This window comes from Centropristis striata, chromosome 21 (genome assembly GCF_030273125.1).
Source record: "Centropristis striata isolate RG_2023a ecotype Rhode Island chromosome 21, C.striata_1.0, whole genome shotgun sequence".
Classification (NCBI taxonomy): Eukaryota; Metazoa; Chordata; class Actinopteri; order Perciformes; family Serranidae; genus Centropristis; species Centropristis striata.
The window spans coordinates 16,779,549-16,804,135 of NC_081537.1; the positions used below are offsets into that span (position 1 = coordinate 16,779,549).

At 38.0% G+C, this 24,587-nt stretch overlaps 1 protein-coding gene across 18 annotated transcripts in view; it reads right to left on the reverse strand.

Annotated features, from left to right (window-relative positions):
* Positions 1-1,139: 1,139 nt before the first annotated feature.
* The window catches only part of LOC131959354 (calcium-activated potassium channel subunit alpha-1a), a 111,971-nt gene continuing 88,523 nt past the window's right edge, over positions 1,140-24,587 (reverse strand). For 3 of the 18 annotated variants that reach the window (XM_059324529.1, XM_059324527.1, XM_059324535.1), the window contains 10 exons: positions 21,453-21,546; positions 15,774-15,897; positions 15,061-15,285; positions 13,969-14,161; positions 12,955-13,068; positions 11,547-11,677; positions 10,080-10,274; positions 8,885-9,003; positions 8,545-8,766; positions 3,235-3,405 (listed from right to left, as the gene is read on the reverse strand). In XM_059324529.1, coding sequence (XP_059180512.1) covers positions 3,384-3,405; positions 8,545-8,766; positions 8,885-9,003; positions 10,080-10,274; positions 11,547-11,677; positions 12,955-13,068; positions 13,969-14,161; positions 15,061-15,285; positions 15,774-15,897; positions 21,453-21,546 — 1,439 coding nt within the window. In that variant the 3' untranslated portion in view covers positions 3,235-3,383. Of the gene's footprint in view, positions 3,406-5,619; positions 5,649-6,712; positions 6,715-8,222; positions 8,767-8,884; positions 9,004-10,079; positions 10,275-11,546; positions 11,678-12,638; positions 12,732-12,954; positions 13,069-13,968; positions 14,162-15,060; positions 15,286-15,773; positions 15,898-21,452; positions 21,547-24,587 lie in introns of those variants that run through there. The other 15 variants (XM_059324528.1, XM_059324526.1, XM_059324533.1 and 12 more) reach the window with 9 other exon arrangements.

Here is a 24,587-nt window from a genome sequence, read left to right on the forward strand (position 1 = left end):
TTACCTCTGTTTCAGTTCCTTTTATGTGATATTGTTTCATAATTAACCTTAATTATCAAGATAATTGCCATTATAATTTGACAGAGCACATTTATAATTATGCTCAGTACAGTTTTGCATAGAACCATTTCCTTTCAGTTGATGCAGTAATCAGGTGTGATGCTGTGATGACTACATGTGTTTGTTTACTAAGAAGGTGACACTACCGCTGGCAGGAGGATCAGGGAAATCAGCAGCCTCTCTGCGAGGTGTTAGACTGTAAATATTATTGGCATGCTGACAGTCTCCCACAGTGCCATGGCGTGTAAAATCGTTAACAGGCAACATGATGGGCCCTCTCCATCCCTGAGGTGAGAATGTGGAGAGGGTTTTTATCGGCACTTATCCAGAGGGTGCACCGAGGTGTCCTGTGTCACATGATCAGTCTGGCAATCATGTCATCAATGAAAAAGGCTGGAGATATATATATATATATTAGTCTATATGACATTTTTTATGACATTTTTTCATGGTCTTCTATAGTACAGCCTTCTTTAGTTAATTTTTTCCATGTTTCGACATCTTTCTTCTGTCATTTTTGGACGGATCATTCTATAATATCTATCAACAGAGTATAACAATATGAACAGAAAAACTCCCTCAAAAAAAGTCATACAATAGTGTGTCGATTTTTGGCAGAAATTGTCAAATTTTAAAATGCCTAAAAATGATTAAAATGGGTCAATTATAGTTTCTTGATACATATAAGGGCAAAATGTGGACATCAATTACAGAAAAACACCATATTATGGGATTTCCAAAAATGACCCCATCAAAAAAAAGTCATACTATAGTATGTTGATTTTTGTCAAAAATGGTCAAAATTTTAAAATGCCTAAAAATGACTTTATTATAGTCTGTTGATACATATTAGAGTATAGTTTGTCCATAAATAACAAAAAAAACCCATAATCCATCCATAGGGGATGTCGAAAAATTATCCCCTCAAAAAAAAGTCAAGCCATTAAACAGACAGACTGGACCACTGAAATTCCTCTATTTAGCATTTTGTGATAATTTCTGACATATTACAGCTTTTTTTCATGACATTTTTGGTGACATACTTGAGACATCTGAGAAATAAATGACCTGACATCGTCTAGAACACATTACATCAGCTTTTAATTTGTGAAAATACAAAATGAAATCATGTACAATTTTATGTACAAGCCTATTTGTACAGGACAATAAACTGTATTAATTATTGGGTATTATGACATAGTCAGAAACATCAACTTAGCACTGTCATTGTGTTCACAAGTCGATGTGCTAAAAAGAAATTCACAAAATAATACAAACTAGACTGCAATGCCGAATGTGTCTCAACCCCACAGATACTGTCAAACAAGAACACACTGGAAAGAAATATTTTACATTAAGCTATACAGATTTCTTTGAAGAGTACATAAAATGAATTACTATCAGGCTCTGCTCTTGATGATGAATCACTTAAAAATAGATTTAAGACTGACTTAATTCCTTAACTCCAGGGAATTACAGCGTCATATTAAGAAATTTAAAAGTTTTTAAATGAACAGTCTCTGAGCAAAGAGAGAGGTACATTTCTTCATCTCAAAGCAGAAGCAAATTTTTTTGAAAAAATTCAGCTAAACTAGAAGCCTCTTTTCGCAGCGGTGGGTCTTCTGGAGTCCTCCGTTGGCTTCGGCACTGCCTGGCACATTACTGGCACTGAGGGATGGATAGTTTGGATGTTCTCTGTGCCAGTAAAAATATCCCAACCTCTCTCTTTCCAACACGAGTCCGAGCCTAGACACATCCTCTGTGGATTGAGCTTGCACTGTTGCTTTTTTCACCTTTCTTTTCTCCTTCATTGATTCCGAAGTAAAGTGACAACAGTGCCAATATAGCTATGTTGTATAATTTAAACAAGACAAGATTAATTAACACCCTTAGCTCTGCATTCTGGACCTATACATGTACAAAGTGAAACATATAATCTGTGCTTCATTAGATGAGTTTGTTTTATGAATATATCAGATATGAAAGTGATCACCATGATGATTTACCAACAGAATATAACCCATAAGAACACATATGTAGCCAAGATAACTTTTTTATGATAGAGCTGTTCTTCATTTATCTACAAAAACATCTGATTATGGCATTAAGATTGGTCATGGAGTCCATACAGGTGCTCAATGGCCTCCAAGACAATCCTGTGTCAGGCAGTGCTTACAGCCAAAGGAGGACTTAAAGATGCCCACTTCATGCAATATGAGGCTTTCACATTCAACTAATCTACAAACTTATATGGTGCCATGCTATACGGTAGCATTCAGCTTTGCCGTCTATGATGTAAGTAAATGAATATCTCTTTCACTGTATTAAAAACTGTGTGAGATTTTTGGTTATATTCTAACAACAAAACAGCTCTATCATATTTGGCTCTGGTAAAAAAAAAAAAAAAAAGCATTAAAAAAAAGAATATTCCTCATGTTTTACCCCCAAAGAAACTTTGCAGATACTTAAAAGCTTTGCTTAATACAATTTCTGGGGTTTTGGACATTGCAACCAAACAGCAACATGAAAACAGTTATAACAAACGACTCAAAAAGGCAAAGATAAGACAAAGATAAATGGATAGAGATAAGGCTGGAGCCAAATGCCATTTACACATGGACGCTGGCCATCTTAACTGTCACAAATGTTGTGAATTAGCTCCAAATGGCAAAGAAATCACTGAGAGTCAGTCACTAACAATGCCATTGTGGTGGGATCGCAGCTGGATGTAAATACACATTTTAACATACTGTACAGAATAACTCTGCAACACTGGGTAAACTCAATGCAGTAGTAGTTGTTCATGAACAGCTAAAAAGGCAACTTTTACAATTGCAAAACTTGATCCAGTTATAATAATTACCTCTTTAAGTAGCAGTGGTCATTTTTACATTGCTGTTCTCCTTCAAGTGACCCTCATTCCCCAAAATGGAACAAAAAAAGTCATGGAGTCTGGTCACCAGCAAACTAATTTTGAGTGATTGCAACATTTGACTATGATTGTCTTCATGTATATTTTGTGTATAATTCTAAATCTGCTTGTACAATAAGCTGCAGAGGTGAACTAGGAAAGCAGTTTGTGTTCGTCTCATCCAACATCGGCTGATGTTTGCAGATGAGAAGATAACCCGAATGCCAGTCTGACACCTGCACGATGTTTCCAAGCGTCCAGGTGTCAGCGCGGGTCCGGAGCTCAGCACTCGTCTTCTGCTTCTCTGATGGGTGGAATCAAGCTGCTTGTGGATTTACACTGACTGACTTGGTTGATGGCGAGCGTATTCACAGGCTTGATCTGTATGGTCCTCAGGTGGGTATTCTCTGGCTCATCTGTAAACCATGTCTTTTCTGAGAAAGAGCCAAAATCATATAGAGACAAAGAGAAGGGAGTGTAGGTTAATAAGATGTGGACATCAATGAAGGTTTCAGTTTGTTTCTCAAGTGTAACATAGGTAGGACACTGTATATGTTAAAAGTAATATAAATGATTTTGACATTAATAAAAATAAGATCTAACATGACTTTTTTTAACGGCAGGTTACACAGCGTGCCATCGTCCCAGTTTTAACCTCTATCTATTCTCATGGCCAAAAACATTTTTTTATATATACCATACTGCCACTGAAGCATGCTGTTACATCGGGTCAGCAAATGAGACTTTCCTCCCCCAAAATACGACCCTGTGGGATATTTGTGGAGCAGCTTAAAACTACCTGTATTTGTAGTTAGTGGTGTCCTCTAGTGGCCATAGTAGTTATGAAATGCGCAAAGGCGGAGGTGAGGATAATAATGAGTATTAAAAAAATTTAAAGACATGGCCTTTTTTTCTTCAATTTTTAGACATCCTATACATATTGTTTTTCTGTAATTCTTGAACAATTTATACTATAATATGTATCAACAGAGTATAATAGGGCTTATATTGAGTATTTCGGGGTATTTTTACCATTTCTAAGAAAAATCAACATGCTATAGTATGACCTTTTTTTTTGCCGGGGGCATTTTTGGACATCCGAATTTTATTTTATTTTTTTAGCTATTATATAGAGTATAACTGGGCCATTTCTAGCATTTTTAGGCATTTTAAAATTTGACCATTTTTGACAAAAATCAAGATGCTATAGTATGACTTTTTTTTGAGGGGGTCATTTTTGGACATCCCATAATAAGGTGTTTTTCTATAATTTCTGGCCATATTGTGCTCAAATATGTATCAACAGACTGTAATTGACCCATTTTAATCATGTGTAGGCATTTTAACATTTTTGACAAAAATTGACATGCTATAGTATGACTTTTTTTGCGGGGGTCATTTTTGGGCAGCCCAGTGTTTTTTCGCTATTTTTGGATAATCATACTTTAGTATGTATCAACAGAGTATAATATGACAAATTTGGAGCATTTCAGGGCATTTACATTTTTTTTTAACTTTTTTATTATTTTGGACATCCTTTTTTTTTTTTTGGACATCTTATAATATAATATTTTTTATATGGCATTTTTGGACAGGTTATACTATAATATGTATCAACAGAGGTCAGCTCGTCTTGACCGACAGAATTAAAACAGCTGATCAGTCATGTGAGTTAATTGTCGCTACATCAGAACTTCTTCAGAAAGTGCGATAACTATTTTTCAAAAAAGACAAAAAATAGCGAGTGTAAAAAGTTGATGTGCACTTTTCTAAATGTTTGGTGTTTCCATCAAGCTATTCCGATGCAAATCTGCAAAATGTGCATAGAAAACCGATGGAAACCCGATTGTTATTTGAAATTTACGTAACTTAACTTATGAGCAGAGCCCATGTGTAACTTCATCGTGATCTCCGTCACATTTTACTTAATTAACCGTCTCTAAGCCTAATCATGAACTAAAGTGTGACCACAACAGTAAAAACAGGTTTAAACAGGGACTATTATGTTTAGGTTCAGGCTCCTATGAGTCGTATTCGAGGGAAGGAACAAACAACCTATGTGGTCGTATGGTTTGGAGGACTAGTTGCAGCAGACATGCAGGTCACGAGTTTAAAAAAAAAAAAATCTGTTTTAATACCTCATTGTACCAAATTAGAAGTTAATACTTTGAACTTAACAATTCATTCTGTCAAGGGTTTTATCTATTTGAGGGTTTCAGGCTTTTGGCTTGATGCAACTTTCTTTTCTTATAGAAGGAAAATGGATATTCTGGCATAAGACATCAATGGTGATTCATCCACTTGGCAATGTCCATGGTCATGCATTTTCATCAACATGACTTAAGGCAGTGCTGCAGTACATTAACATATATGCCAGTAGATACATGTTGCCAATAATAAAACATCAAACATCACTTGGTACAGAATAAAGTGAAGTAGCATCAAACCATTCAGTTGCAATCACACATTCTACAGTCAAACCTGCAGTGAGATGTACTGCATACTGTAGGTCACAACCATGCGGTCCTGATGCAGTCATTTGGAAACACTAAACTACTTGGCTTTCATTCAGAGGGCAAAATGTCAGCAAAGACATGACCGTGTTCAATGCATTATTTAACATCATGCATAATCATTCACTTCCATACCTTGGCCCACTCTATTCATCCTTGTTGCACTTTGGAAAAAGAAAGTAGTACACTAAATGTAAGCTAAATGGGAAATACTAATGCCATAACAACAGAAACTGCAAAGCTTAATGATCAGAGGAGTAAAAATAGCAGATGCTTTCATTACATATGGATGTGGAGTAGGTTTAACAGTAGGTGGTGACCAACAGCTCAAGAAAAAAAGAAAAACAAAACATGTATCATGTCAGAAAATCTCTCAGTGCCATCACTAGTTTATGCATTTAGCCGCTGTAGCGTATGTCAAGCAGCCATACTGTATCCATGCCTGTTGCCAAAGCAAGTGGAAGGATGAAGCCGTCCATGTTTTAGATGTAGTTCAGAAACCCAATGAGCAGCATGCAGCTAACAAACCAAATGTGTTTATTTAATGTACTTTGATCAGCACAAAACAAGCAGCTTCATGTAGAGATAAATGTATTTCTGTAAAATGTGCAATGCAAATGAATTGTGTAGCTGAACATGTTTTTGTTTCGAATGGGAACAGATTACTAACCATAAAAAGCTTGTAGAGTTCATTCAGCAGCTGTGAAAATGTGTGCTCATTCATTTTTTGAATGAACAATCAGAGAATACTTGAACGTGAATATTTCCCCATAGAAACAATATTATATTAGAAAGAAGTTGAAGAGTGCATACCTCTGCCAACTCTGCAAAATCCTCTGAATGTGTCAGTAATAGAAAATGTTTAAATCCTTAAAATACACAAAGAGATTAACAATAATTCTTATTAACAAAATCAGCTATGAGTTTGGGGAATTATTTTGAGTATGGGAATAATCCATTGTACAATATAATGAATTCTGGCCATTTATATGCTCTCCTTTTCTGGAGTTACCCAGGATAAGGCACCAGATGGGTTTAGGGATACTCGTGAATTTCCCCCGATATGATCAAGAATAAAGGCTCAAACTGCTCTTTCTGTGATTTCACTGTACAGAAAAACACAGTTTCTTGGAGTCTCTTGTTTGGGTCCTGTATAAGGTGCCACCTTAAAACCATATTAGCGGGTTATTGTGAGGGTCTAAACCCAGGTAGTGCTTTGTTTCTGGACTTCTGTGCTAGTCATAAACTGTCCAAAACAAAACATGTTTTTGTATTGGGTTGTAATAAAAGTGGTTCCAAAATTTGTTCACGGCATACTATACTTTTTTAATGACATATTTGTGGCATACTTGTTTTTCTTTAAACTTTTTGATGACCTACTTACTATATTTTGCCTTTCAATGACATTTCATACTCTGTCTTTCTTTTTTTTTGACATACTATGCTATTACTTGTTTATATTTTTATGGCATACTAGGTCAAAAAGTTTACTTACTTTTTTATGGCATGCTATACTATGACAATTTTCTTTGACTTTTTGATGATATTTCATATATCTTTGGTATACAATGGCTTAGTGTTACGCACATACTTCAATTAAATGTAAGCTACTGAAATGGACCGTGGATGATTATAATGCATGCATTTCCAGTCATGTTCAGGGGCTACACAAAATGTTTCTGAGGGCCACAGTAACCCCTAAATGTGGTGATATCTCAATCATTATCAGTAAACGTAAATATTGGCTTAAATATCAGTAAAAACAATACAATAAAGTTCATAAACGAGCCTTTGACTACAAGTCTTTGTATACTGCAAAAATAATTGATAATTGAAATTTGCAAATAACCTACATAAATAAGGTTGCATGTCCATTGTCATTGTCTTGTATGGTGACTTAATGTTTAAACATCTGCCTTTTTGCTGATGATACCATTCTCTTTGCTTCATTGAACTGTGACCCTCAGTGAAAAAAATTATCAAAAATAACATTGAAGTGTGACAGTCACATGTAAAGTTGATGTAACTTTATTAATAAATGTGACATAATTAATACCTCATGGTGACAAATAACATTTAGGTATAGCATTTAAATGTTAGTGAAAAATCAAAAGGCATTAAGAGAACACAGCGTTCAGTATTTCATAGACATGACATACTATGAACTTTTAAGACATATTTAAAGTGCAATAAGGTTCAGCTTTAATCCAAACAAAACAAACAAGTTTCAATAGAACAAAACTTGGAATGTTATAAGACGGAGAAACTCAGTGACCTTTATCACAAGAAAGAAAACTAAGAACTAAAAGTCTGTAAATGTTTGCCAATTTCTACTCTGAGGGACATATTCTTATGTATGTTGTGTTGGCCAATATCACACATATAAAAAATACTTTTTGCTTTTTAGGGTCTTTTCTTCACTGCTAAGTGGAAGCATTTTTCACACTTGATGGAGTTGGGGCCATGTGTGAAGGTAAGAGCACTACAGTGAAATCAGGACTGAAATTTCAAATGATAAAAAAAACAGAACTAGGTAGCTATATATCTCAAATTATCCTTAAAACTATACTCAATAAAACTTGGATAACTAACAAAATGTATCACTGAAAAGCCCTTTTTCATATTTGTCTCAAGCAAAATGTTTTCTGTTGATTCAGATATCTTGCTTGAAGAGTGAAAGGGATTTTTGGGGTTGCTAAAACAAACTAAAAGGAAAAGTTACATCATGAAAAAATATTCAAGAATGACTCATAGCCCCAGTAAAAGTAGCCCTCTGCATAATAAAGGAAAAACTTAGAACCACAGTAACAACCAGCGGATGGAAAGACAGAAGCCCTTTGTGGTTGCCTACTTTACCCTATGCATTGGGATGGCCCAACCACACTGTTCAGTACTGCATGGGGTTGTTAAATGTAAACTAAGACATACAGGTACCGCACACATACAGACAAACAAACACACAGTGACACCCAGACATGTTACGGTCTGTTTGCAAAAGGACACACGGGACAGAAAGTGTTCACAGACAAAGACAGTCAGAAAGCTTTAAGGGGCACATACTTTTGTTTGTCTCGTGAGTCCCTGCTTTTGGTTCGGTTGGTGCGGTTGGTGGTTTGGATTGAGTGGACAGAGGAGCTCTTTTTGCTGGAGGAATGGGACGAATGGGAAGAGTGGGAGAGGCTGGTTCGAGACTGGCCAGCGTTGTGGTCGAACTGCATCAGGCAGAATATCAGGTCTGAGGGCACCAGCTCAAACGCATACGGTGGATTGGTTATGACATACCTGGAGGAGAGAGGAACAGACGGGAAGCCAGGTCTAAATTTAGTAAAGGTTGAAACACAGGCTTTTTTATAGCTGTTTTAAGCATCTAAATGAAAGGACACATTAGGTCTGTACTCACCGTTTGGTACACTGGCTTTGTTGGTTAAGATGAGCGTCTCGTAACCGATAAATGCCAAAACATAACATGTTGTATGTTTTAAGGGCTTTACAAAACAGGTCACCATAACAGCCACCATCCTGCAAGACAGTGACAAAAAGATCTGTAGTACACGGTGTGTTTTTGACAAAAGCAACACTTAATAATAAATATATTACATGAAAAAAAAAATTACATGTTCTTAATATACCTTCAGATTAAAGAAAAATCAGGCCTGAACTGATCATTGTTTATATGATACAGTGATTTAAATAGATCTAGACATTTTGCAAATTCTTCAGATAACCCTTAAAACTACAGTTCACCTGATCAAAGAGACATATTTTTCCTCTTACCTGTAGCTCTGTTTATCAATCTAGATTGTTTTAGTTTGAGCTGCCGAATGTTGTAGATATCGGCCGTAGAGATGTCTCTCATCTCTTGAATATAACAGAACTAGATTGTCTTTGGCTTGTTGAGCTCAAAGCGGCAAAAATACATTAGAAAAAGTCAACAGCAATGCCTCTTTCCAGAAATCATGAGCCAGTTGTGAGCAGTTTCATGTAGGAACTATTTTCTTTCTGCCAAACTACAGCACCAACCTTATAACTGCGCAGAAGGAATCTTGCTTCTCATAGGCTTGTGCTTGTTACAGTGCAAAATGTAAACAATGTAATCTTTAGCTGAGCTGTAACATTAAAAAAGCTCAGTAATGCTAGGTGAGCAAACAGGGGAAGCATACCACCTTCTGCATGGTGATGTGGTTGGTGGCTGTAGATTGATAAATACCACTACGGGTAAGATGACAGATATGGGTTTTTGATTTTGGTGTGGACTGCCCCTTTAAGGGTTGAAAACAACAAAACTTTTTTCACAGTCAGTGGGCAAAGCAAATTCTTGTGAAACTTTGACGATACCTTTTTTTGCCGTATGGATAACAAATGTAGTGTTGCTAGGATATCTTTCTGTAAGTGCCAACATGATTATTTGAGGATGTCTGGGTTGGATTAAAGCTCTGAATTTCTCACCTATTTCTGGACACACAATCTCTGTAACTTATCTCTGCTCTTAATCACAACTGTCCCTGTTAGTCTGACTCCTTTCACTTAAGTCAGCTCCCACAACACAAGCAGACAATGATGTGTTCACCTTTGGGTGACAAAGACCAGTCTCTTACCCCGAGGTCGGCGAAGGGCCCGTCATACAAGGCCAGCTGTGCCACACGACACCTGTCCCTGTTCGCCAGCGTCTGTGGCGTGCTGTAGCCGCCCCGCAGTGCATTCTCCTCTGCCAGCAGCCCCTCCAGCTCCGGCGTCGCCCCGCCTGTTACCAGTGTCCGGATCAAGGTGAGGATATTATCATTGAAGTATGTCTAAAGGAATATAGGTAGAGAGAGGGTGAGCCCTTCAGTTAACATGACCAAAGTCACAACTGAAGCTTCTCAAAGTGCCAGCCAGCTATCTAACCCTGCACAGTGAGTGAAAAGACAGGAGAATCCAATTACTGCAGGTTACTCTCACCCCCATCAGTAAAAGACATGGGAAGTCCATGTATGCATTCATGCCATCAGGGCATTTCTTACAGCTGCATAAAAACAATTTGGTGGAAAAAGTCAGTTTTAAAAACTGCAATCTAAGCCTGAAGATACACTTCACTGTGTGACGTTGCTGTCTTTTTTAATTCCAGCCAGCTTTGTTGATTTTAACAAGGGCAAATGTCTGCACCACAGTCTCTTGTCTCCCCCTGCTTGTACAGAACAGTGACATCTCCCTTGGCTGCTGACAGCACTATTGACTAAGATGATGGATGAGGGCTGTCCATTAGGTAGCATTACCTTTGCCTACACTGGAGCGCATTTGAAGGCAGCTTTGTTCTAACCTCACTCAAACTGAAAGGCAGACAAGTGAAGCCATCATACCTAGTACAAGTTACAGTCTTGTCAGCTATTGTTTTAACATCAGCAGAGAGTTCCTACGTTTTTTTTTTTTTTGACGGGGGCGTGCTGGGATTAAAATACAACATTTCTTAGTATATTTTAGATCACTGATGGGTATTAGATATACTGTATATCACTGCACAAAAACCTCATAACTCACACCTAAAAAATATATCTTAACCACTGTTCCTTATTTATTTTACCTCCAACTACTGAGTGGTGCTACACTGCACTACTAGCTCCACCTGCAGAACTAAACACAGTATTCTTCTTTTATTCTATGTATATGATGTATTTATACTTACTTAATTCCTGTGGTCTAAGGCTAGTACCTTCAGGTTGAATGCACTTATTGTAAGTCGCTTTGGACAAAAGCCTCAGCTAAATGACATGTAATGTAATGTTATATTTTTGTATCTATTATAGTTTCATTTTAAGCATCTTCAGTTTAGAAAGTGCCTTACTATGGAGGCAGTTGCAACTGCAGAATCTAGCAAAGTATTTCAAAATGAAGCAATAAAATAATTTAAAATTAATATTTTGTGTGAAATGATTCATTTCTTTAGTAGCCACATAATTAGCATGATAAAGCACAAGTGCATGTCATTATTGCGAATATCTACATCTGTTCAAAATTTGCAATAATGACCTGCTAGGTATACATTATACCTTAGATATCGTCTGTAAGCTAAATCCGTTCTGACTTACAGCACTCATTAAGGAATCCAGCACACTGACGGCGAAGGCTGTCCCACAGGCGAAAGGCTGAGTGAGGTATAACTCTGTGTCAGGGTCGTCATCATCGTCTTGGTCCAGGAACTGAACGTTTGAGTCATTCACTATGGAGGAAAACGTGTACATTTTATTACTTACTTTCAATTCTTCGTGCTTATTTTCTGCACTACAAACCAGATTTCATGGAGTTAATTTGTGATTCGAAAGAAAGCATGGATTGTGTGCTCAAGCATATGTCAAGCAAATACTTGATTCATGTGAAGAAGAGAACACAGAAGTACAGTGGAGGAACAGTCAGAGGCTGCAGATATGGACTGTATTAGAAATCTGACAAATTCTCCTTAATTCTGAATTTAGTCAAAATTGTAGTTTTCTTTTAAAGGACTGAAATGAAATCATGTCTGGTAATTGTATTCGGCCGACTTGCCTCTGCCACATTCCATATCCAGGCCATGCACACTTATGACACCATGCATATTGTCAAAGCTTCAGGCCTTGATTCAAAGTCCTCCTGAAGTCAGTATCAGAAACACCAATATGCCATTGTTTGTCTTGCAAATCCAAGACAGAGCTTCCAATTACTTGTACTTGCATGTCAAAACAAATGAAAGTATCTCATTGCCCCAGAACCTTCTTTGAAGATGTCTTTGAGCACAAAAACACATGCAGTAGCTGGAAGAAAGTAATGATGTAAAATTTAGTTGGAGAACTGCTACTTCTGTGAGGACAGAAATAAATGTCAGTCATATCGACAGGGCTGAGATGAAAGAAAGGCACGGGCCGGAGAATGTGATCCGACAGAAGATGCTATGAAAACAGCCACAAGGACTTCTGAGGGATCAAAGGCCTTGTAATTCTTAGAAAAATAAAAGGGAAAAATTTTGCTTTGAGATAAGGGGCCAAAACAAGACAGGCAATTTTAACCAGAACCAAGGGTAAAATGTGCTCAAAGTGATGCCATGGGAATGGACTGAGCCTCTTGTGCAGCGAGAGAAATCAAAAGAAAGCTGATATGGAGGCAGCAGCAGTTACAACACTGCAGTACAGGACAGAGGCACTTCTTACCCAGCTCAGTTATCATTTGTATGCTGGTCCCACTGCTTTTATCCTGACTGAATGAAATCACAGGCAGTTTTTTGCCTGGCTTTGCTAATGGTGCTAGACAAGTGTTGAGGAAAAACAGTTACTGGAGCATGTCAACAGGGGACAAAAAAACCCATAAAAACTCCACTTTTAGTACGGTTAATCAAGTTTTGACAGGCTCTAATTGCAGAAATTATGTTTTCAGATCTGTTTACAACTACTTAGCTGAAAAAAAAAACATGCAACAGTAGAGCTAGCATATCAATCAGCTGACACAAAAACAAAGCAGAAATCGTACCTAGTTCTGTTATGATGGGAATATTTGCTCCAGTTGTGACAGAGGTCTGCCTCACTAATCCATGGACGGGGCTGTTTTCAGGAGAAGATCTATCCATTCCTGGTGGTGTGAAGCCTAAATGCACACACACACACAACATAAATCACATCTGTTAATGCAATATTCAATACTTCATCAGAGGCTACAAACAGGCATATCAGCAGAACTAATAGGTTGGGGCTATTTCATCCATTCCCAGCCGCTGCTAAAGCATAAAGATGCTGAGTGCAATGTTACCGTATTCTTGACAAGGTCCAATATTAGTCCATATATAATAGATGTGACATACTGCTCATTTTGTTTCCCTTAGATTGTGTGTGCACAGAGACGGAAACCTTTTATACACACACACAAAAAATACAGTATGGAGCCATGAAATAGAAAATAAGTGACGCAAGATTGAATTCAAATTGACTTGACATTCCTTGCTTTCCTCAGACTGACAAGTAAGCACATTAAATCAGTGATGCTGTATGTATTATACATACGCCGTGTTTTGACATCCATCACTTCCTGCTGACTAAGGCAAATGCGAGGTCATACATGTATTAGAGAAATAATGAAATTGGCAGGGATCCCCCCCTCCTCCCCCCTCAGGTCAAAAGGTTTCTAAAAGCATTTCTCTCAATGCCAGAGGATGACCATTATTAAAGGCCATCAGTTGCGGTTTTGAAAGCTGTAACATGTAATATTCATAAATTATACACAATATATTTTTTACAGAGCAGTCCCATATGCTACTTTTTATGTATAAGAAAGCCAGGTAAGACTTCTGTGCCAAAGCTGAGCTTGTTGCCACCACTTAGGTTTGTGAAGAAACCAGTTGTTACAGTAACCTGAGGAATAGTCAGTAGGGGTTACTGTCAAACACAGTGACACCAGGTCAGCCAGGCAGCACCCAGTGAGGGATATTCTCTGTGCCAGGGCCTTGTCCCTTCCAGGCGGTGCAGTGAACTATGATAGGGCGCTCCTTACCTTGGGAATTAGCCTGCAAGACCCCGATGCTGTCGTCAAACAGCATGGATTTGATGTTGAGTGACGCCAAGATGCATTCTTTGTCCTGCAGTGATGCATCATCAATATTGTTCTGATTGGCTGACAGAATGACACACATGTCGCAGAGGTTGATGTTGACAGCCCTCAGATCCGCCCGACTCAACGGTGTGCCCTTTGAGAGGAAGTGAAGGAGAGAATTTGTTATCTCACCTTTGTGACACTGAGAGGTAAATGAAAATGTAGCAACTTTAAACTGCAGTTTTCATCCTTGAGTCTGATGTCAGCCCTGTCTCCTATCAAATACCTTTTCATACTACTAAATCACTTTGCCAAATTTGTGCTAGAGGAAACTTAATTGCTGCCTTAATTGCCATTGGCAAAGTGGTGTCCAATCTGAACAAAAGAGCAGCGGCCATGGTGGATGGTTAAGGTAATAAAACACACTTTGACACCAGAGATCACCGGTATTCACATCCTGCATCACCATGGTTTTGGTTAAATATTGAAAAAGTTGTCAAGTCTTGTACTTCAATTAAGCTTTGACTTTAAAAAAAAGTTTTTAAGCAAAGCCATTTTCATAACCTTAACCACATGCTTTAAGTTTTTTACATTTAATCGTAATAATTAAATGCTTAAGCTGAAAATATTTTAAATAAAACACACGGAATACATTTTGATTTTTTTAAATTAAATTTGGACCTCTATGGAAAAAGTTAAGGGATTACTGAAGTTATTGCATTACATCCTAAGCAGTGTTGGTGTCAAAAAGAGTATTACACAATATTTAATACTTTTATTAAATTAATGCATTACTTTCTTTGGTACGTTTTCCAATAGTTGTTGAGATATTTCCCTTGAAAAGTCAGGGGATCACCAAAGTCAAATGGATACATTGAGTACTATAATAGTCTGTACAAAATGTGAGATATTTCATTCTGGACTAAGGTGCTGGCTGCAAAACTTATTTGCCAAAGTAGATTAGTTGCATGCAAAAGTAATTTTTAGGAGACAGGATTGTTGAACCAGTTACAGTGGATGAATATTTGAAAAGGGTGATACTGTTGTACTCACAGGCAAAATGGAGACCTTTGGGAAATTGTGAAGAGTCTCCCACTCCCGCTTCAGGTACTCAAGTGATCCGACAAACACAATGTGCTTCAGCTCATGATAGTGAAAGTTGCTTGCTCTCAGAGGCATGACAAAGTTCCGGAGACCGATCAACGCCGACTTCACATCTCCAAATATGCACACGACCACGTGGCCGCTCAGAACAGTCATGGCTGCCTCACTCCGGGTCTGAGAGAAAAGAAAATAACAAAGGTTTAAATATACATATATATATATATATATATATGTATATATATGTATGTGTATATATATATATATATATATATATATATATATATATATATATGTATGTGTATATATATATATATATATATATATATATATGTTTATGACATCAATGTGACATAAAATGGCTTTTCCAGCAATTGTTAGTGCTTTCTGTTCTTCCACTCGCCTACTCACCCAGTAAAATATATCATACAGTTCATGACTGCAATAGACTATGAAAGTAATTTGAAAAATGGCATATGTATTAGTACAAGAAATGCTCTAGGTACAGAGACCCCATATAGCAAATGACATGTCAAACACCTCATTACAGAGTGTTTAAGTGCCCTGTCAACCTCTGATGGTGCTTTGTGACATGACACATCTGTCACCGGGGAGAAGAGTGTCAGGGACAAATGACGTGTGCCGAGTAAAAGAGCAGAACCCACCAAGATGACCTTCTCGATGTCTTTGGACGGGCACCAGTGAAACATCCCTGTGGAGTCGTATTTCTTTACGTTCTCGTCCATGCTCTCAATCTGCTCGTTCCCGGGGATGAGCAGCGGGTCATGTCTAATCAAACAAAAAGACAGGAGGAAGGGAATATAGTTCCAGGGGGTTAACATGTGTCAGTTATCAAAAACATTCATCAATAGGCCATCAAAATATTTAGGAATCTTCAAACAAATAAAAAAAAAAAAGTTGCTTTCTCCCTTTTTCCGCCTCTTTGCTCATTCCTGTCAGAGGCCATCTGCAGAAATGCCAACAAAACTGCCATGTCATCAAGCAGAGTGACATCAGCAGCGGCAGCCAGGTGGAAGGAGATGGCAGCAACACACTGCGTTGACTGGCATCAGCATGGAGATGCAATTACGCCCCCTTACTGCATACAGTTTTTGACGTAGTGTGCTGCGTGGTAAAAGCTTTAACAGACCAGACTTTAAATATTTCAGCAATTTGCCCAATCATATTTGCTGTAGGAAGTGAAGGGCATTAATGTTTAAACAGAGCATCAGAACTACATAAACTAATTTCACTGAGCGCTGTGGTGAGCCTCATCCTACCCAACGCTGACCACTAAAGTGGTCTCCTGACATGAGTACCTGCTGTTGTGCCATGCTTGTTCACAGTGATAAGAGCTTTTGTCAGAGCTCTGAGAGATAGAATAAAATATGAGAGACATTCATGTTCACCTTGCCTCCCTCACAAGCCCCCCAAACCATAGAAAAAACACAATTAAATAAGAGGATTCATTTTGAAAAAAATGAAGAAATACATTTTAATACAAAGTGCAGTATAAATATGTATCTAATAATACAAAAAAATCATTTGTTTTTGGATTTGACCCCCCCCCCCCCCCCCCCCCCCCCTCCTACATTCTACATATGGGACAATTTTCTTGAGCCATACATTTACATTTTTATTTGACCCAATTTTTGTTAGTGGGTTATATGTGTTCACATTCACACACAGGACTATGGGATGTAGCTAAAATACATTTCATGATTAATACGAATCATTTTTTGCTATTTTGTGTATGCATGTTAAATCACACATTAAATAATAGAAAATTCAATCAAAAAGAACAACTGAACCAACACAAAACACTACAGTTTTGAATTAAATTCAAAACACAAAATGTTGTTGTTGTTTCGTACATGCAGACACAAAGGGTGCCTCTTGTTTACTAGCATTCAGTTAGCAAACCATTAACATTTCTTGTCTGGATGATTGCTTAATTGGCATTTGGTTTCTATCTAAAGATCCTGTACCCACCCATTTGTAAAATGAACATTGGCCAGCAAAGATTTAAGCTTTCTTAATATGGTGATTGTCTACATATACATTTCTGATGATGAATGATTGACAGTTGATTAGACTGTTGACGAAAAGAGTTTACTGTCCTCCCCAATTGGTGCTGTTGCCTCAGAATGCTCTTTAATTCCCATTCCCTATTAGTTATTGGTTTTAATTTCAATTTCATAATTATTGTTTACTTGGAATTAATAATTTGGAAAACGTAATTATATTTAAAAAAATAATCACTTCAATATGATTCCACTGAAATGCTATATGCTATATATATATATATATATATATATATATATAACAAATATTTCGGTAACGCTTTATAATAAGGTCCTTAATAACCATTAATTAACAAGTAATAAGGCATTGTTCTCGCTTTAGCTCCGGTAGTTGCAAAAAGCATAGTTAACTTATAGTTGACTTATAATAGATGAGCAATTTAAGTATATTTTAATATCAATAAGCAAACAAAATAAGATTAATAAAGGCATGGCAAAGACATAATGGGTGGTCATGGGTGTTTGTAATGCCATTATTAACACTTATATAAGCTTATAAACACACAATAATGTTAATAAGCATCTTGGAAGGACTTACAAGGGCCTTATTACTTGTTAAGTAATGGTTATTACAAGGACCTTAATTTAAAGCATTGCCAATATTTCTAATTCACCTAACCTGCACGTCTCTGAGCCCACACAGACGAGAGAAGAACTCGATAAAGAAGAGCTCTAACCCGTCATTGCGGTCGAACACCATCAGCTACAGTGCCGACAGTGCTAACTGTGCAGGCCATGTGCTGCCCAACACAATTCCCCTTACACTGAATTGACTTTGTCAGATTCAGATCAGAGTTGAAGATGTTATCATCTGAAACTCAGACAGAAGCCTTCTGTCTCTTGTCTAAAACCTTTTAAATACTTCAAGTCTTCTCCCGGTAAGAAGAGCGCCTCTTTAATCCATGTGAGTACTTTAAAAGAATGCTACTTTAAGTAACATGTTAAGTATGCATGAAAGTTTCAGCTGAAACTACCATCCCTCAGGCTCCTACAGACTGAAGCCAAAAAAGCCCGCCTTGGGCTTATATACCCCAAGGCAAGACCTGGATGTCCTTTCAAGAATGGGAGTACTTGGAGAAGGAAATGTCTTTTCTGCCACTTTTTATGTTTCTAGAACCACATCTGTCAAAGAAATTATGATTTGAAAGGACACAGTGTGTGCACATTAAATTCTGTGGGTGAAACTATAAAATATTATTTCAAAAGTACAACATTTGAAAAATGTAAATGCTGGAGCAGAGAAAATATTACCTTAGACACCTTAAATTCTATTTCCATGTCAGGATGCAATGAACAACTACTTTAATTACTGATTAATTGGATTATTTATGCAATTATCTTATGATTAATCCTCTAGAAAATGTCAGAAAAGTTTAAAAGAGCTGGCATCTTTAAATTCCTCTCCACACATTAAATTTAAAATCGTATAAAAAAACAAAAATAAAGCAGCATGATAAATGTTTGTGTTAATAAATCTCCAGTAAATCACAAATTGATAAATTCATGACAATCAACTTCCATAACTCTTATTTTTACTCCTATGCAACATCGGCTTATATTTGAGCCTGAAATGCAAGTTCTAATAAGAGTGAAAGCATTTAGTGGTTTTACACCCCGGCTAAATATTTCATCAGAAGTCGAATGTTTCACCACTCACTCAGTGGAGCTGCTGTCACTTCAGTTTGTCCTTGTGGAAGATGACTGGTGAGGCAGAGCTCTGCCAGGATAGCTATCGCTCACTGTCAGCCGTGACGGCCTGTCACTATCCTGCGCTGCCAATTGCCTCAACAGTCCTGTAGCAGACATGACGTGTATGTCACGGCACGGTCCGATGTGACCGAACGCGTTGTGACATCCCACAATTAGATGTGTCTTATGACCCATCAAGGAGCCTGTGGAAATGGTGTTAATTTCAGTGAGGTCGTCGCTGCTAAGTTCCAGACAGGATGTGTTAGTTTGCTGATACATCTGGAAACAGGAGACAGTTCTGCTTCCACGGCTGATCGCTTCCTTCTTTTGTGCGTTTCTTTTCATTACACGGAGAAGAGAGAGTTTATATTTTTGTGAGCGGACTTCTAAACATTCAAAAATGATCAGCAGCATAATTCACTACTTTAGTGGTAAGATGACACATTTGACAAGACTTCACACGTCATGACAGGAAAGACATAAAGCCAGGTGTCTCCTAGAGGAGTGTAATGACGGCTGAGAGAGACACAAAGTAGAAGCTAAACATGCATATTATGTAAATTTTCTATTTCAGCATCACTGCACTTGCTGACTGTAACGCTGCACAAGTAGTTCGGGCAGGCAAAGTCTTTGAAAATCCTCCCCATCATGCAAACTGACAAAGGCTTGCTCTTCAAAACCCACAGCCAATCTGTTGATCATTACTTATTTAGAAAGGCCTTGAGACCGCAGGTCCTGTAAAAACACATTTGATATAGTATACACCCAGATGTTTTTTTCTCGGCTTGTTGCAATGAAGTATCCCTTAGGCTACCACAGCGAGTAGGCAGCAGACACGCTGGATGAAATAACACATCCACCTGTACCGTGCGGTGTATTAGCATGGCAAGTAGATGGATTGGTTTGGTGGGCTGATATTTAGCTGATGGCTATAGCATTAGAAAAGCCTGGTTTTGTTACCCAGGAGTCTGGAAATCACCTGGAGCAAATCAACTTTGACACCACTTTGAACCAAATCAAACAATCACACAAGGGCAAACGCCCACCTGAAAAAAAAGAGGCCATAGATCAAAAGAAGAATGCTAAATTATGCACATAAACACTCCTTTTATATATAATACCAAGGCACTTTTATAACGATTATGTGGCAGATCTGTATTGTATTTCCGTCTATTAAACAATACAGACATTTGTGGATTTAATTTCTGGAAGTCAAATGAAAACCAGCCATATTAGCAATGGGAACATAAAGTCATATGTCAGTTTAAATTAAATTTCATCTGTACAATTCCACTTTGTATATGTCAGGCTGCAGGACTTCCCTATTGCCTTGCTTCCTTGTAACATGGCACTTAATGACAATGACTATTACTATTATCATCCCTGTAATGGCTTCTTGTTGAATAACAGTGTTATCTCCAGTCAAAATCAATAAGCGCCGATTTAATTTCACGGGACAAGATAAAAGCAAGGTAGCATTTGAATTCGCCTTTCATTGTGATGATACATATCATCTGTGGCCTTACGTGCTGAAAAGAGCTCAGAGGGATCCAACAATAGATGAATAGCCTTGGGCTATCTATCCTTTAGAGCCTCTCTGACTGGCTGGCGCTGTCATTAGTGCCAGGCCTGTTTAAGAGCTGCAGTCAGTGGGTGTCACTGGAAACCTCGTGGTAGAGAGCCCCTCTGCAAGTCTGACATGTTGGTCATGAAAACAGCAGCACGCAAACATATTCTTTAGGATTTTTTTCATGACAGGTATAACGTAACTGTTGAGAGTTTAAAAAACGTAATGTGTTGGCAGGTTTCTTGTTTTTTATACATCATATGTAAGAGGAACCTTAAAGCTCCACTAGTCAATATCTGTGTAATGTGAAAGGGATCTCTCAAAATAATGAACCCACAGTGAATTTTTTTTACTAATTCTGCAGCCTCCTGCAGCATTTTAGCATCTTTCAGCTCATTGTTTTAGGCTTTACATTCATCCATTGTTTTAAGGTATTTTTTAAAATGTAGCTTTTTCTATGCATTTCTATGCCTTTCATCCATACGCAAATTACGTTTTAGGTTACTGAAAATGGACTGTGAAGATTTCCAGACACAAACTTTGTTTTGCTTTTGCACCGTAATCTCAGCAAAAACTGACTGTATGCTAACGACACAGCACTAAACACCAGATAAACAAAGAGAGCAACTAGCTGGTGAACATACAGGAGCATTCAGCTAAAAAACTATTATTTTCAGGAGTTGGTGGAGACCAAAAACCGAGCAAAAAGGAGGATAAATATTGGACTTGCATTTGTTTGGGGAACAGAAACACTCAGAATGTACGCTAATGTTGCTCTGTGGGAGGTTAAATATACATTTAAGCAACTGCTTGTTAACACATCTGCCGTTACAGCTTCTTAAGGTGACAATATATGAGTTGTTTAAATTTAGTAATAAAATGTTTTGAGCTGTACATTTTTCAGTTGAATAATAAGGTTATTTAAAACAATAATAATAATAAAAAAAGAATATTAACTCAACACATAGAAAGACAAAGTAGAAATGTCACCATTGTCATCCTACCTCATTATCTTGGGTGAGGAGTTTGGAGAGTTTCTCATGCCTCCGTTACGCTGCTTTTTTTTAGGCGATAATGCCGACTGTTGGTCCTCTTCAACTGCAACAAAAGGCACCGGTATGAGGGAGCGAATTATCAGAAGACACACAAAAATATAGAATTAAAAAAAATCAGTGACAGCAAAAGAACAACACAGCACAATTTGAGGTCAGTGAATTCAAAGAGATAAAATGGTTACAGAGACACAGAGTGGAAAGAGAGGTTGGGTGAACAAGATGGAGTGGACAGGACACTTTAACTTGTGTGCGATGGAAAACAATCCAATGTTTGCATGATGACGACAGCATACATTAGCACATCATTTGCATGATTGTGTATGAAGATGCAAACATGCAATAGTGCCATCATCAACCATCATGCCAGTTGCTTAAGTCTAATCTGTGAGGTTTTATTTACCACACTGATCCAGAGAAATAATGTATTCCAGATAATGTAGTACCACATGTACCTCAAAGGGTATTAGGATAGTGTAATTTTTCAATCCCTTGTTAGTAAAAATTTTGTCAGACCTAGACTTGGACAGCTCCTCTCTGGCCATGCTAATCATTCACATTCCCATTTAATTAAGTTAATAACCTATAAACATCATGCACCTAGCATTATAAATAAGGCTGCTTCTGTGCCAATACTGAATCCAGTCTGGATTGCTGGTCTTTCTTCATCCTGAGAGTGACGCCCTTGGCTCATATAATTACGTTGGTCCTCATGCCAGAGTGATTTATGTACAGCTGAGATGCCCCTTGGACATTGTCTTTATCACTACAGGAAACTGCATTGAGCTCCTCATAGGGAACAAATTACAAGTTTTACCCTGGAGTAAAGTAATCAGGCAAATATTTTCACAAGCCAATATCACAGCTGAAGAAAACAACTCTACTCCGTGGCAGTCGCTGGTAAAATAAACACATGCAGCAAGAAAAGTGTTTTCACTAATCACATTTTAACAGCCTGCGTTAATAGAGGCAATAGCTAGTTGTTTGGGAAATATGATTGAGTGTCTTTTAATGATAGTTCAAGCTGTAAGCCATGGAGAAACTAAAGGAGCTTTCATTAGAAGGAATGAAGTCTGGAAGATCATGCTCCTCTGCAGATGAACGCAGGACTTTAAGCACTGCTAACATGTGCAGGAGTGACACTATAATGGAAAATGTTGAGTTACGGGGGGCTTCCAGTGGAGAGGGATGCTCCAACACACTGGCCCTTCACATCTTGCTTGGCCTGTTCAATATTTAATGTTTCACAGCTGACAGCTGCACACACTGGGTCATTAGTAAGGAATGCTACACATGCAACCACTCCAGCCTGGCAAGCACATGCTTTGGTTGTGCTGTTGTTGAGTACAGGCCTGCCAAACACGCCGAGGGGAGGGGGGAGGGGGGAGGTGGCCCTTACAGTGCCTGTGACTGAGCGTGGCGTTATTGGAGTGACTGGGGTGGTATCTGTATTTCACCGGAAGGCTACGTGCCCGCTGGAGCCGGCTGGCCTCTTCTGCCACCCCTGGTAGCCGGCCCACCTGGCCCAGGTCCCCGGAGCCCATGAAGCTCAGTCTCAGAGCAGAGGGCTCAGCGGGGGGCAGCAGGCTTCCCTTGCGGTTGTTTACCAGCGGGACGGACACGGCAGCGACTCCACTACGGGGCCCCATACAGACCTCGCTGGCTGAGTTGTGGTTCAGTTTAGCTGACTGGTATTGATAAACTGAGGACTGGATTAGGGGACCGTCGTTTACTGCTAAATGAAGAGGAGTCACAGTCAGGATCTGTTCAAAGTAAAGTTAGAGGAATTCTTCACCCACAAAATGACCATATGTGTCATATCAGTTACTCACCCTGTTTTAGCCTGACTGATTGAAGAAAACTTTGTTTTTCTCACAATTTCAATTCTAAATGAAAAATCAATCGAAATGAGCTTCAATTTAAATGATCAAAATCAAAAGCAGCATCGGAAAAATACAAAAAACTGACCATATGGGCTCAGTTGGATACAATCAGGATAAATATGGCAGTTCTATGTCACTTTATACCACAAGGCCTATCTTTTTAGAGAATGATTTTAAAATGAGAATGACTGTTGTCAGTGTATAGAACCAATGATCTGTGACATTAAAATCTAAATCAAACCATGGATTTAGAGAACTGTGACATCTCTCTTCCATCATGAATGGAGAACGCAAAAAAATAGTAGTTAATTCTTAATCAATTACAGTGAACGGTGGTTGCGTTTAACACTCTCACACAATTCATACAGTATAATCCAAATCTCATGTATCCAGTCGTATGCTCAATACTTCCCAAAGAAATGCATTTTCGCTAAAACATTTAGCTATTTAACACTTCTGCATAAAGACGCTTGCACTGACATGATACTTGTTTGAGTTGTGTTGAAGCTTGTAAATGAATGTACTGATATAGTTTTGCTGTTGTTAAACACAGGCCATGTTTACCTCAATGCAAGTTTTCTTTAAGAACTCAAGATAACATGTGATGAGTTATTATATGAGACAAATGGTCATTTTGGCGGTGAAGTTTTCCTTTAATGGATTCTTTGTTGTCTTTTAAGGGTCAATTCACCGAAGAACCCAAAAAAGAAAAATCCCACATTTTTCCAGTCACCTCCAGCCATGTTGATAGCTTCGATTTTATGAGAAGAGGTTTTTAGGGAGTGGTCTGTTGTACTCACAACATTACATGTTTTGATCTATTGCATCTATCGACTGTTCAGCTAAATATCTGGCATTTTTTGTGGCCTTAATAATGAATATGTGAGTGCCAAGATGTTGTATACAACATCCAAGTACATCTTGAACGTCTTACTTTAATTTGCCTCTGCCTGTGTAATCCATCATGGAACAACAGTCTTCTAGAGACTCAATAAATCCAATAATGATTGTCTTCTGTGAATATTATTCTCATGTTGAAAGGAGCTGTTATTGTCGTTAGCCGTTAGCCAAAGCCTAGGGAGGGCAAAACCCATGATACATTGGGTTGAGTCTGTCAACAAATCAGAGGCTGTGTCTGTTTTCATTTGGTTTTAGTATACTATAGGCTGTGGTGGGCATGTGCAGAAAGAGGACATTTCATACT